Source organism: Mugil cephalus, chromosome 9, assembly GCF_022458985.1.
Source record: "Mugil cephalus isolate CIBA_MC_2020 chromosome 9, CIBA_Mcephalus_1.1, whole genome shotgun sequence".
Taxonomy (NCBI): domain Eukaryota; kingdom Metazoa; phylum Chordata; class Actinopteri; order Mugiliformes; family Mugilidae; genus Mugil; species Mugil cephalus.
The window spans coordinates 6882272-6896468 of record NC_061778.1 but is presented as its reverse complement, the minus strand read 5'-3'; the positions used below and the strand labels follow the sequence as shown (position 1 = coordinate 6896468).

General features: G+C 43.9%; 1 protein-coding gene across 9 annotated transcripts in view; it reads left to right on the top strand.

Moving 5' to 3' along the window:
* Nucleotides 1-14197, top strand: part of frya (furry homolog a (Drosophila)) — a 47236-nt gene that overhangs the window by 8113 nt on the left and 24926 nt on the right. For 5 of the 9 annotated variants that reach the window (XM_047593869.1, XM_047593867.1, XM_047593868.1 and 2 more), the window contains exons 2-12: nucleotides 6391-6590; nucleotides 9136-9189; nucleotides 9978-10117; nucleotides 10223-10313; nucleotides 10418-10497; nucleotides 10586-10666; nucleotides 11499-11667; nucleotides 11939-12031; nucleotides 12163-12261; nucleotides 12877-12978; nucleotides 13462-13565. In XM_047593869.1, the coding sequence (XP_047449825.1) occupies nucleotides 6391-6590; nucleotides 9136-9189; nucleotides 9978-10117; nucleotides 10223-10313; nucleotides 10418-10497; nucleotides 10586-10666; nucleotides 11499-11667; nucleotides 11939-12031; nucleotides 12163-12261; nucleotides 12877-12978; nucleotides 13462-13565 (1213 nt within the window). Of the gene's footprint in view, nucleotides 1-1338; nucleotides 1641-4649; nucleotides 4917-6390; nucleotides 6591-9135; nucleotides 9190-9977; nucleotides 10118-10222; nucleotides 10314-10417; nucleotides 10498-10585; nucleotides 10667-11498; nucleotides 11668-11938; nucleotides 12032-12162; nucleotides 12262-12876; nucleotides 12979-13461; nucleotides 13566-14197 lie in introns of those variants that run through there. The other 4 variants (XM_047593871.1, XM_047593870.1, XM_047593875.1 and 1 more) reach the window with 3 other exon arrangements.

Here is a 14197-nt window from a genome sequence, read left to right as displayed (position 1 = left end):
AAAGTAAAATAGCATCTATATAAAATACAAAAACAGGGAATTCTCCTGGTCTGACTTTGCATTAAGGTTGTACATTGCGTAACTTGAGAGAAAATGTATAGGTACAGAAACTAATAAAATTAATAATTAACCAATAATTTATCTAAAATGTCCAATTATTTAGTTTGTTTGTTTGTTTGTTTCATTTATTGATGTACAATGATTAGCCACAACATTAAAACCACTGATAGGAGAAGAACATTGATCATTTTGTAACAGTACAAATGTTCTGCTGGGAGATTTCTGGACCTGGCATTCATGTTGGATGTTACTCAAACATGTACCACCCACCTAGACCAAAACAAGCACCCCCTCCCCATAGGAATGACACTCCTTGATGGTAGCAGCCATCTGCAACAGAATTACATTTATATATATATTTTTTTTTACTCATCTACTTCATACCAATGTAAGTGGATACACACAAAAACGGTTTAAAAGCATCACAAAATGTTGACTTGGCCTCCAAATTCACTGGATCCCTAACTGACCACTTATCTGTGGGATGCACTGGAACAAGTCTGATCCACGGAGACCCCTCCCTTATATCCATAGGACCGAAAGGCTCCCTTTAACAACATTGCCTCAGATGTCCATTCTCTGATGAGTCACAGCTGTTAAGGAGGCACCAACACAACATTAGGAAGGTGGTCATAATGTTATGCCAGATTGGTGTAGAATGCTTGCCTTACGTGTGTTATATTCTTGGAATTGAATACTTTTGGGCTCTTTGATCATATTTAGACAAACCGATGAATCCATTAAGTTGAAAAAGATAAAGTGCCATTCTCCAAATGAGGTGTAAAAAAACAAACAAACAAAAAAAACAAATACATTTTTTTATTTGAGTGGTGTGAAAAAGTGCAAAAGTAACAACGTTACAAGGCGTCAGTCAGCCCCTGCTCCTATGCAGATCCTCTATTTTCAGCTGAACCCATCTCCTCAATCTCTTCCTCTTTCTTCTTCTTCTTTCCGCTGCTCCCCCAGATGTTCCCTGTAATGTGTCTTGTTCAGGCGTTTTCCGTCTCCCCCGCCCCCCCTCCCTGTCAGCGGTGGTGACCCGTCACATTTTCCCAGTCATGCTGAACGACGCACAAGCCCGGCGCTGTCATCATTATCAGGCCCCGCATGCAGACAAACAGTGGTTATTATTAACTGCGCTCCGCTAAGAGGATTGCTTCCTGCGCTCTCAGCCTCCGCGCAGTTATTTAAAGGGAGCTTGCATTGCCGCCCACTGCCTGCCACAGCTTTACAGAGAGAGAGAGAGAGAGAGAGAGATGTTGAAAGAGAGTGGAGGGAGGGAGAGGGCTGACAGCCAAGGACAGGACACAAGAGGAGGGATAAAGCAGTGCTAGTGTGTTTTCTCAGGGTCTCGTCAGCGCAGCATAGTGTGCGTCACAGTGAGGTGACAGCAGGAACTACCTGCTGGTCCCAGCTCAACTGCTGCTGCTGCTGCTGCTGCTGCTTCTGCTACTGGAGGGAAACTACAACTAGAAAGGGGTGGGGGGTGTCCCAATAGGAATCTGCAGCCATGGCCAGCCAGCAGGACTCGGGCTTCTTCGAAATCAGCATCAAGTCTCTGCTGAAATCGTGGAGTGGAAGTGAGTAGCTCTCTTGCTGCTGTTGTTGTTGTTGTTGTTGTTGTTGTTGTTGCTGCTGCTGCTGCTGCCCTCAGCTGACAGCTAACTGACTGACTGACTGACTGACTCAGGCGGCTCCATCTCTGCTGGGAACGATGAATTCACAGCCTCGTTTTCCTGTTGTGGTCTGTGGCTGGGATGTGCCTCCGCTTGTTGCAGATCGAGCACAACGCGATTTTATTGTTCCGTTGTGCCAGTGGCTTGCAAAGTTGGAAGCACTTTTTAGCAGCACAGCGCCGACAGATTCGGTTGTCTCCTAGCAACGGCCTGATACATACAAGTCAGCTCCGAAGAAGTCATGACACAGTGTTATGGTGCAGTTGGTGCAGTCAGGTTACCTTGGTTTAGTGTAAGTTTTGCTGATTTCTTGTGATAATCTTCACGTTCGGTTCAGTCCAGTCTCTTACTTGAGTTTATGAGAGAGTTTAAATAGCTCTTATTAAGTGTGAGGACGCAGTAATAGGATTAGTGGAGGTTCAGCTTGGTTGCCTCTTCTGTCCAGAGCTCACAGCTTCGCTGCCTTCCACTGGGCCCATGCCACTGGGACGCTGGCTTCCTGGTTCTGATCATGGTGCTGTTCTCTTGAGATACAAGAGGTGGCCTAGCTGACAAGTGGAAAACCACACCAGGAAATAGCACCTTAGCAGCTAAAGTATGTCTCCTGTAGATTCCTCACTAAGCACAGACATGATTTTATGAATGTTCAGCGGCACCTCTGAGACGTCTACTGGATCCGAATGTAAGGAGATACCTCAGAACGCTCTGTCCCTGTCTACACACACTCCACATTGAGCCATCTCCTGATGATGTTGCATAATCCTCCTCACAGTGGGTCACTTTGCTAAAGTGATAAAAGACACAGGCGGTTATTGTGCTGCGCCAGCAGGGCCAAGCGTCTATGCATTTAACGTTTTCATTAAAATATGCGCTCTCTTAATCTCCTGTCTCTGCTTCCATTTGCGCAAGCTGTTATGTAATGAATCACAAGATGGCAAGAGAGGCTGTGAAGATCTAAATGCACTATATGCGTTAGGTGTGAGAGAGACTGGCTGCTCGTTTGGAAACACGCTTACGCATCAGTTTATTATTCAAAATAGAAAAAAAAATAAAGATTTGGTTTAAATTAGTGCCTGGAAGCTCATGTTTGTGCTATTTTATTGGACAACTTTTCACCCTGTTAACCACTTTAGACTCTGGTCTTTAATTAGTCGGTGTGTGCAGCTCCAGTAAAACTAGTGACAAAAGGCAACACAGAACTGGCATTGTGCAGCAGCGGCGGCAGGTCTGGTGGTGGTGTTCAAATTGCCCCAAAGGCCAGTCCTCCGTGAGCCAATCAGATCAGACGGGATGAGCCGCTGGGAGCCGGGCAAAGTGCTGCTCTACGGATGAGTAGTCAAACATGTTGTTCAGTTGAGTTATTTTCTGTTTCGTTTTTAACCTTTTTAAATGTACATACTTAACCTATTCTTTCAGTTATTGTTCACTCCACGTTTAGAGAGCTTGAAATGGCATTCACCACGCACAGAGGAGTCCCGTCTGTTTAGTCAGAGGAAGCAGATGCCGACTTTTTAACACTTATATAATTGGACTGAAACACTCTCTCAAAGCAGGCGGCGCTTTCCAGCATGATGTCAACTCATGGTCAATAGGTTCGCTGCCTCTGCATATTTTAGCCAATAATATAATAATAACCAATATTTTGACGCAATGGAATTATGAACGCGTGATGGTTCGAATGTCGTTGCCCTCTTGGCTCCAGCTGCCTCCTCTATTTTGATGAATACCTCTGCAAAAAAAACAAAAAATAGTTGAGCTTGAACTCCACATAGCATTCCAGGAGATTAGCCGCAGCGGTTATGGCAATGTTACATTTTACTTAACAAATTAAGTCATAGATAAAGATGTTGTTCTAGCGGCTTATAAATAGAGTCACATCTGGTTTATCAGGGAACGGTATGAGCTGAACTAGCCAACAGCATTTAGCCTCTTTCGACTTTAAGGCCTCTTTCTTTTTGTGGCACCACCGTGGAAGAATAATATCCGAATACTACAGAGCAGCAACGGTGTTACATTACAAAGCATACGTTGCAGAAGTGCAGCGTCAGTGTTTTTATTATAGCTCAGCAAAGTGTTCCCAAAGGTCTATGTTCATGTTGGAATTCCTGGTCCAGTTAAAGAGGTCAGTGCTATCTAAATATCCTCCCACTCTGTTCACAAACGTCTGCTAAAGTCTCAGCGGGAATGTCTCTGAGGACTACATTATTTGCATGTGAATATGTGTGTGTGTGTGTGTGTGTGCAAGAGAGACACTTGTTAGCCTGTTTACATTGTCCTCTCGGGAGCACCACCATGCTCAGGGTGTTTCCAGCATGGCGATGATGTAATGCATGCTGTGCCCGAGCTCCTTGTTTGCAGAGTCACATGCCACGTCTGAGACTTTGTACAGCGCCCAGAGCAACAGAAAAGGGCTTGATATGCACACTGGTGCCTTTATTTGTCTCTCATCTCCAGTTTAAGTCATCGGCATGGGAGAATTTTGATAAAATTACATGCTATTTTCACTTGAATGTACTTATTGTAAAATGTTTCAGGAATCAGATGGCACAGAGGGTGCAGGCTCAGAGTTTGCAGGAAGTTGCCTTAAAGCTTTTGCATTTATCCTTTAGAATAAAAATTGTGAGTGCGTAGGGATGATCAACATTGGTGTTTACACTCTGGTCGTCTGTACCTCGTGCTGTAGGATTCCAGACTTTGAGGAAAGGGGAGGACCGCCCAGTCAGTATAGTGTTTACCCCGGGATAAATATAGTCACACAACTATGCCACCATAGCATGTTGGACCTCATCACTGCGTTGGTGCCTCAGCTAAAAATTCCTGTCTGACCTTCACTCTTGGACGGCACCGGTCTGGTCACAAGGCTAGAGGAAGCCATAGCAGAGGCAGCTCAGAAAGAAAGAGAGGGAGAGAGAGAGAGGGAGAGATTGCGTGGTCTCCCGTACCAAACACTACTCCCACTTTTAAAACACACCCGCTGTTGGCTGTGTGCACCATGGAAACTATACCCAGGAGAACAGAGCCAGCTGACACACAAGACAAGATGGAAGTTGGAGGATTTTACTAGCGAGCGTTTGTCTTGACTCAGGACAACCCTGGATAACGCAGCCTCCTTCCCCACTATGGACGGGACAGCTGTGTGCTGGAGTAAGGCCAGCGTCATCAGCTTCATCAAAGGTCTTGGTAGGTGCTGAGTTTGCCACGAGTGAGGAAAGCATGTTATGAAAACCATAAAGGGCTGTCACACGTGCGTGGCATTCCTTGAAAGATATCCAATCGCTGCGTGTCCTGAAGGGACCTGGAGATAAAAATCTGTTTATAGGTACCAAAGCGATTCTCTGGCTTTTCTTATGCGGCGTCGTCAGCTCCATTCTCCGTCTACCTGTAAAAAGAAAAAAAAAAATGCTGATGAAAAGTTTCGTCTTCTTGTTTTCTTGTTTCCATATGTTTTCTGCTCTGCACAACATATGGACTTGTTAGCGCTTTCTTTCAGCTACCTGCGAGGAGGTAATAGGTTTTAGTAAAGCCTTTTGTGGAATTCATTAAAACAGCTTTTAACCTCTCGCCCTGATGGCCTCTTTTGGCAGATTTAAATAATCACAATGCATTTCTAATTATCTAGTAACTCTGTTGCAATGCATTCCTCTTTGGTCTTGTCGCAGCTAAACTAGGCCATTTAAATTTCAGGCCTACTTCGGGTAAACATGATGCATAGACCTGTGAATAACCCAGTAGCATAGGAAAATAAACCCTCTCCGTTAAGACATGTTTTATATTTCAACTTTATGGGAAGAAATATGCGGCAAGTCTGAGATGTTTTGGTCAGTTTTTGATTTGTAATTTAACAGACAGCGTAGAAAGCTGAAAAGTCTGGTGCTTTTAATGTGTGACTTTGACTGATTTACAGTAATGTGTTCCTGGCACAGTGCAGGCTGTACGCCGCTGCCGCTGGTGTGATTTCTGTCCAGTCACATTTATTGCACGCACCCCTTTCACTCTCCGAACCAGAGGAAAATGTGGTTCTGATTGTAAGGCAGCACGTCTGCTCGGTCCCTTTTGAATATTTTAACCCCAGGTTTATTGCAGTTAGTGAGTTTCAGGCTAAATGAAAATTTCACAGTCCTAATGAGATGTGCGTATGCGTTTCTTTACTATATTTAGCACTTATGTGCATGTGTGGAGGCAGCGGAGTGTAACGCAGAGGTAAATTTTTAACCTGCGAGTTAGTCCACGGGTTTCTGTGGCCTGTGCGAAGCCATCCGTGATCAAACACGGGCCACATCATAACACTGGCTGGAGGAGGGTCACATGCGCAAGATTTTTGCTTCCCTCAAAGGGCAATGACATCTTTGGTACGAAATGAAAACACCAGCTGCCGGCCGTGGCGCTTTAATTTCCACATGTGCTGTGTTCCCTGTAGCCATAGGAAAGAAAGAGCAGACTCGGGGCAAGCCGGTGCCCTTTGGACAGTCTTACTCAGGAATGCTCAACATGTTGAGAACATGTTTTTGTCCATGTTTGGAGACTTCTCAGCAATACCCGGTTCGTTGGTCTGTTTTTGTAAACAGATCTGTGGCTGAGCTTGTCCCACTCACTTCTGCTTTAATTGGCAACGTAACAAAAATACTTTTCTATCTCTTTTTTGTCGTTTCCGCAGCCTCGCCCGTGGGGAACGGATACAGTAAACCTCCCATCCCTCCAGTCTGCTGTCCTCAGGGAGAGAAAGGTCCACCGGCCATGTTGCCCATCAGCGTGGACCCGGAGAGCAAGCCGGGCGAGTACGTCCTCAAGAGCCTGTTCGCCAACTTCACCACGATGTCCGAGCGCAAGATCCGCATAATCATGGCTGAGCCGCTGGTGAGTGGGCAGAGTGAGAAGGAGTTGCTGCTCTCGGTGTCCCTGCAGCGGCTGGTTGCTGTGGTTCAGTTTAGAGACCAGCAAATCTGAAAAATGTAGAGAAAACAAAGCTTTCTTAGAGATTGTGTCCCAAGTTTGAAGCCAGATCAGTCATGGTGTGAGGCTCTGTGTGTGTTCTGACCTCAGGTTGTAAGACGCCGCAAAAATGTCAGTCAGGAAGTCCGACAGACTGACCCACAAGATCTGGTCTGACAGCAGTGAGTTTAGGGGGAAGTATCACTAAGACGAAAACCAAGTTTGATTTCCAACAATTTAAAGTGTGTTTCTGTAAATGTAATCCGTATTAATCACAGTAACCAAAGCACTAAATCTAACATCCCTTTTTCTGTTTTTCATTTTTTTGAGTCATCTCACCAGGGGATTTTCCGAATGCTTAAATTGGAATTGACTTTTCAGGCTGGTTTTCTCTGCTTCGTTCGACAAAATCCATAGTAAATAGTCTGGGAAAATATGCTGAACATTAACTGACAGAATAATTGTCAGGTTCACAATGAAAATAATTACCAGTTCAAATGCAGTCATCATCGAACAGTCGTGTATTTTAGGCTTTCATTTAAATGTCAAATGAGGTTTTGATTATGAAAGTACGTACAGCCTGAGCATTACACCGTTTGAACGGTTTAGGTTGTTCTGAGAGGATTTTTAATCATAGACACTCGTAGAGACTTTCTTTTCCAGAGGAAAAGGAGGCGGCCCACAGCTGTCATAAATAATTGTGTTGACAGACGGTCGGGCAGGTGGGGAAGCGCCACTTTGTGTGTTAATGTGGGCTTCACTTACCACCTGCTCCTACAGCCAGATACAGTGCTGTCATTGAACTGCTGCTGAAAGGCTTCTAAAAATGATCTATATTAGTAGGAAAACACAAAACCAAGCAAACTAGGATACACTAATCTTCACACTCTTTTGGTTTACATTCAAAGTGGCTGTTTACCAGAAAGGGTTGCACTTCCTTGTGACTTTTAACAGGTCTGAGGGTACTTGTGGCCTTACATCAGTGGGGCTGCTGTGGACACGCCGTCTCCAGTTTTAGGGACTGTGATTTATTGGAAGCTGTTAGTCGGCGGCCTCGGCCTGCAGGGGAGTGTTAATTACCACAGGGAAAGTGTGCAACCCCTCGTTTCGCTGTAATACCCTCTAGAGGAATGCAGATAGGGATGTGTCTCTCTTTGTTTTCCCTCTCAGCGGAGTATCGGTTGAGTAATAGGTTTTAGTCTGGCCTTGTACTTGTTGGCGTACAGTCCCTGCTGTTCATCCCTCATTATTCACGTTGTTTATTAGATTTGTAGACACTGTTGGTTATTCAAATGCAAGAAATGCTAATAAATATAAGTTATATTTAAGTTGCAGTTAAAGCGCGCCGTAAATCTTGTCATAACAGAACGCAGTGTTTCTGTATCTGGCTGCTGCAAATGGCGTTAAAAACCCGTAAAAGCCCAACAGTGCAAGAGGCTTGGACTTTTCTGTCATTCCAGCATTCCAGATGGGTTCCTCGGATGTAAGCATTTGTCTAAAAAAAAAAAAAAAACTAAAAGGTTCATCAGAGCACAAGGCTTAGCCGGCGTCCCAGCTGCAACAGAGAGAGGCAGAGAGAGCGAAAACGACACTGCCATCAGCCCACGCAATGTCACTGTCAAACACAATCAGACAGTTAGCTATTTTGGATTAATCAGCAAGTGATTTGCTGTGTGGCTGATGAAACTGCAAGGGGATGCATCTGGGCAAGCAAAAAAAAAAGAGAAGAGGAGCAAAAGGCGAAACGGATGCTTTGATGTGTTCAAGCGTCGATTAACTTTGCTGTAGATATAAACACTTTCAGACACGTTAGCTTAACCGCTAAGTTGTACCAGCAGTTAATTTCCTCACTCATCTGAAATTCAATTTATTAGCTGTTCTCTGCACATTTCAAATCAAATGTTCAAGCAGAGTGACTCGTTTGTGCATAGATAAAATTAAACGGCACTTTTTAAAGCTTGAACGTGTTTCAATAAAAACGATTTAGTTCATCTAATCATATTTTTATTCTGCTATACTCCAGAATGCAATGTAAATTTTTGGTAAATAGATTTTAGTGTTCAAACACATTCAGCCTCGACTGTATGTCCTGCTAAATACGTGCAGCTGCAGAGCGATACGATACAGAATTCTTCAGCATTGACCGTCCTTTTCAGCAGAAGATGACTGCACTGAGCCTAAATGCCATCTCAAAATCATTTATCCCAGATGATAGAAGACTGTAATAATGGGAGCTGTCATGAGCATCCCCTCTCTAATGCTCCCTCCTCATGTCGGACGACTGAATGAATGATGGCTCTCTCATTAGCTGGGCTGTAATGAGTCCCTGTTCAAAAATATACTGCAGACTTTTCAGGCAGGGCCGATAGAGAGTTATGGACTTATGGACCAAACTTTAAAATGACTTTTTTTTTTTTTTTTCATTGTTCGTTCAGGGTCTTTAAACAACTTCCTTTTCCCGTGTTTTCAGGAAAAGCCATTGACAAAGTCACTACAGAGGGGAGAAGATCCTCAGTTTGACCAAGTAAGTGCACAGATTTATTAGAGACAAATGCATGAGATGACATTCTTGATTAAAAACCTTTTCAGGGATTATTTAAAATACCGATTTACGTCTGTGTTGGGCTTCTTCTACGAGCAAAATCCAAAATTTTCACTTCTCAAATGGTGCTCTGATGCACTGCAACATGAAAGAGTTGACGGGGTGAAAGCCCTGCTCACATCCCAACAAGGTCTTTCAGAGCCAGTGAAGGCCAGGAGTGTTTACCTTGAGAGCTGGCTCGGCCTCTGCTCTAGGTGTGTCCAGCAGGTCTGTGGCTTTGCAGAGAGGGGCTCTTTCACGGCCACAGAGGTGTGTTTGTGCTGCTGCGCGAAGCCATTCAGTGGCCGCACAGAGCCAGGATTCTTCTCCGGGCTTGTGCTGAATGAAGGGCTCGCTGTGTTCCCCAGCCCCGACCAGACTCTCCTCCCTTCCTGTGTGCCCGGCCCGTTCCTTCCTTTTTCCCTCTCCCTCCCCCTAGACTGTGGGAGGCTGCCCCATGGGCACTCTGTCCTTCTACTCTCAGCAAGGACCGGGTTCGCCCCTCAGCTGCACTTCTTAACTTGGATTTGTACTTAAAAGCTGCTTCAATTGTCCCCCACAACATTAACTGTTCATGTGCTTGAAACATGTAAATTAACCCTTAAGTGCTGTTGTGTTTTTATGTTGAAATTGCCGTACAAATAAACAGAGGAAACGCTGATGGCTATCTCTCGCTTTGGTATGCAAACTGCTAAACACAAATGTGCACGACGTATGTCTCGTTCTTCTAGTTGATAAGCACCATGAGCTCTCTGGCTGAATACAGTCTCCCCTCCATCCTGCGCACTTTGTTTGACTGGTACAAACGACAAAATGGACTAGAGGAGGAGCTGCACGAGTACCGGCCGAGAGCCAACACCAAGTCCAAAAAGTGAGAATCATAAAACTGATTGCTGCAGTGTGCCGCCTATCGAATATGAATTGTACTGAGAGGCTGCAGCAAACCTGTTGATCTTGTGTTTCTTCTTTCCAACAGCGACGAACAGCAGAGAGATTACCTACTTGAAAGGAGGGATTTGGCCATTGACTTCATCTTCTCTCTTGTACTTATAGAAGTTTTGAAACAGGTGACTTCTCGGATTAAACAAAACCACCTGTTAGTTTGAGAGAATTCCTCTTTTCCTCCCACATTCATTCTTGTTTCCTTTGTGTCTCCCGACTCTTTGACTAGATGCCGCTCTATCCGTCTCTCGACAGCTTGGTCAATGAAGTCATTAACTTAGCGTTTAAGCACTTTAGATACAAAGAGGGGTAAGCTTTCCTCAGATACAGCACAGTTTGTGTTTTCTTTCATGGTTTTAAGTCGTCTTCTCTAAGTTTTCTCTGTGCCTCCCTGCAGATATCACGGTCCTAACACTGGCAACATGCACACTGTAGCAGACCTCTACGCTGAAGTCATAGGCGTTTTAGCCCAGTCCAAGTAAGTTCCAGCTGCTGTGATAATATAATCAAATATTTAATCTTTCTTCTTGGCCCTGTTGGAGGATTTGGTGTCATGCCACGTCGTGTTGGTGTGTTTCCATTCCTGACGCCTTTCTGCAAAACACTGCGCGGTGCGAGGGGCTGGAACGCACTGCGGGGACGACACACTTTTGGACAGGTCCACTTCACACCAAACTTGGACTGGAAATTGATGTCTGTTTATTTGAAGTTTTCAGATCATCGCAGCAAGGAGCAAACCCTTAAAATAGAGATATGGTTGGTGAGCAGGCCGCATACCTCCTGCGCTCTGCTTAATTTCCTTCAGGAGATACTTCACTCAGGGACTTATATAGAGATCTTAAGATTTCGCTGTGAACTGAAATGAGTTGTTTTGTTTTTTATGAAGTTTTGAGATAATAAACTATTCATCCTCACATGACCAAGAAACAGCTATATTCACTTATCTTGAAAGTACAGCACTAGCCGACAGGGAACAGGTTAAAAAAAAAAATGCTCATATGAGCTCTCATGATGAATTATCTTCTAAATTTAGACCAGCTGAAGAATCCCATCTCTGGTTCAATTTGGGCAAAGGATCAGGTGCAAGGCGAGGAGTTCATCTTAGAGCACAGCCTCGCGTTGCAGTCTGCACATAGAGAGCGAGGCGAGAGAGGGATATTTTTGGGAGGCGTGCTCCCTAAATATTGCTTCTGTGATTTCTCCGAGTCACCACTCTTGAGTTCCACTTTTTTTTTTTTTAGTGCTGATTTGCAATGTGTTGTGAGTCACTGTGTCTTGATGTAGAATCACATTTAGTTATTCATTCTCAGGTTTCCTGCTGTGAAGAAGAAGTTTATGACTGAGCTGAAGGAGCTGCGGCAGAAAGAGCAGAGTCCGTATGTAGTCCAGAGTACCATTAGCCTCATCATGGGGGTCAAGTTCTTCCGAATTAAGATGTATCCCGTTGAGGATTTTGAGGCCTCGTTTCAGTTCATGCAGGTACAACACACTTCAGTCACTGATAATATTTCATTCTTTTGAATATGTTCCAACTAACTTTTATAAATCTACCCTCGCAGGTTCACTTTCTTTAAACACGATAGTCCTTTTTTTGAGTTCAAAACAGATTTGCTATTTGGTCCTTGGCTGTTTCCTGTCAGCTTTATTATGCAGTTTGAAGTCTATTTACCTCATGGCTGAATCTTTTTTTTAATGTATAGTATCTCTAAAGGTTGTTAGTTTCACAGCATCCGACTTCCTTTCTCCACAGGAGTGTGCCCAATATTTTCTGGAAGTCAAAGATAAGGACATTAAGCATGCCTTGGCTGGTCTATTTGTTGAGATACTGGTTCCTGTAGCAGCAGTAAGTGTGCTGCCACTCCCATGCATGTCACATGCAATAATTGCACAACAATTAATTTAAATTAAGAAAAGTATATCACTGCTGTGGAGAGGATTTTCGGGTCGTGTGACCCTGTGTCGATGTTGTCCCAGGCTGTGAAGAACGAGGTGAACGTACCCTGCCTGAGGAACTTTGTGGACAGCTTGTACGACACAACCCTGGACCTGTCCTCCAGAAAGAAGCACTCCCTGGTGAGTTTGAGAGCAGGAAACATAACGACACGGGTTGTCGGGCCCTGTTTGTTTTTGTGCACCTCACCCTAAGCTGCACGCTTGGATGCCTGTGGTGTCTGTGAATCTTCAAGGTCACTTTTGTGTAACGTCATTTTACGAGTTTAGTGTCCACACTACAAATAATTCATTAGGCCAAACACGACAAGCAGCCATTTCAAAGCATAAAAATAGAACTAAAGCAGCGCAGTATGTATACAAGGATATATAAAGCCTGCTCCTCCCCCTCAAGGCGTCTTCAATAAAGCATTTCACCACAGTATTTCACAGGGGAAAGGAAACACAGCAAGTCTTTTGAAGCAGCAGGAGAGTTTCATTCTGCTACAGCAGCAATTATATCTGAAATCTGCATCAGCTAAATCCATCAAATAGAGATGAAACTTTACTTTTTCTGACTACAAAAAAAGTTTAAATGTTTTTTTTCTTCATGGTCTTGCTCACATGTGTCTTAAATTGCCTCCCGGGGACAAATAAATTTGTCTAACTCAGAATAAGTTTCATTAATTTTTTTAATGCAATTTTTTTTACCTACTTTAATAAATGAAAGAAACTAAGTGTTTGTTGTTCTCTACTCAGGCGTTTTACCCATTGGTGACGTGCCTGCTGTGTGTCAGCCAGAAGCAGTTCTTCCTTAACAGATGGCATGTCTTCCTTAACAACTGCCTCTCAAATCTGAAGGTAATGTTGCATGGAAACCTGTGTCTCATAAGTTTAAATACAAAATGTTTGTGGAGCCGCGATATCGATCAGACGCCCACACATCCGCCAGACTGACTCGCATTTTACTTTAATTAATACTGTGCTCTGCTCTACCTCCACCAGTAACAATGAAATGTTGGATTATACACTGTATTTGTTTTTTGATTTGTTGGCATGGCAACTGGTGGCCACCATTATGTCACATTCGGTTTCTAAACTAAAACTGAATGTATTGTTTTAATTTGGCCCAAGTCCCATCCACTAACATGGAGGGGGTGGGGCTTATAACCTGTACTGCAGCCAGACACCAGGGGGCGCTCGACTTACTTTGGCTTCACTTTTGAGGAGAAGTTCCGCGTCCGTATAATATACAGTCTATAGATCCCACTAATAACCCCATTCTGTTACCACCTCAAGCAATTATACCATTGACGTCCTTTTATGTTTGCAATTGTTTTACAGAGTAGAGACCCTAAAATGGCTCGTGTCGCACTGGAGTCTCTGTACCGACTCTTGTGGGTCTACATGATCAGGATAAAGTGTGAGAGCAACACTACGACGCAGGGGTAAGTGTCTTTCAGCTCCCAGTGTATTCAGCGGGTATGAATGAGAGTGTTTTACTATGTTTTTACGTGTCAGTAAACACCTGTGAGCAGTAAAAATATATAAGGCCTGTAAATATTTGTCAGTCTTTCTCATTTTTTATGGGGACAACACAGAGATTTGTTTAAGACACAGCTTTGCACCAAGCCCACCATTTTTTATATCCTTTTTTTTATATATATCTAATAGGGAAATATGTCTGCAAGTTCTTAGCTATCCAGCTCAGGCTATATACTAGAAAAGCTGAAACAAGTTCACTTGTTCGAATCCCTTGTAAATCCCCGCTTAGGTTCCTGCTTTCTCTGTGCTGAATGCATGTATGCTGCAAGTGTACTAATTTCTGGGTGTGTGGATGGATGGGTAAACTGCAGAGAACTCTTTTCCCCACTATCCAAACCCAGCTGAAACAAGGACATTTGGACTTGCAGAGTTTCTTGAAGACATTTCGCAACTCATTCAATTATCTTCCTCTGGGGAAACGTAATGAAACCCAGTACTGAGCACAGTTGCAGCATGCTGTAGCCAGGCGTGCAGAAGGGACTCGAACAAGTGACCTTATGTTCCTCAAATCTGCTAGTAGCACCTTTTCAAATGC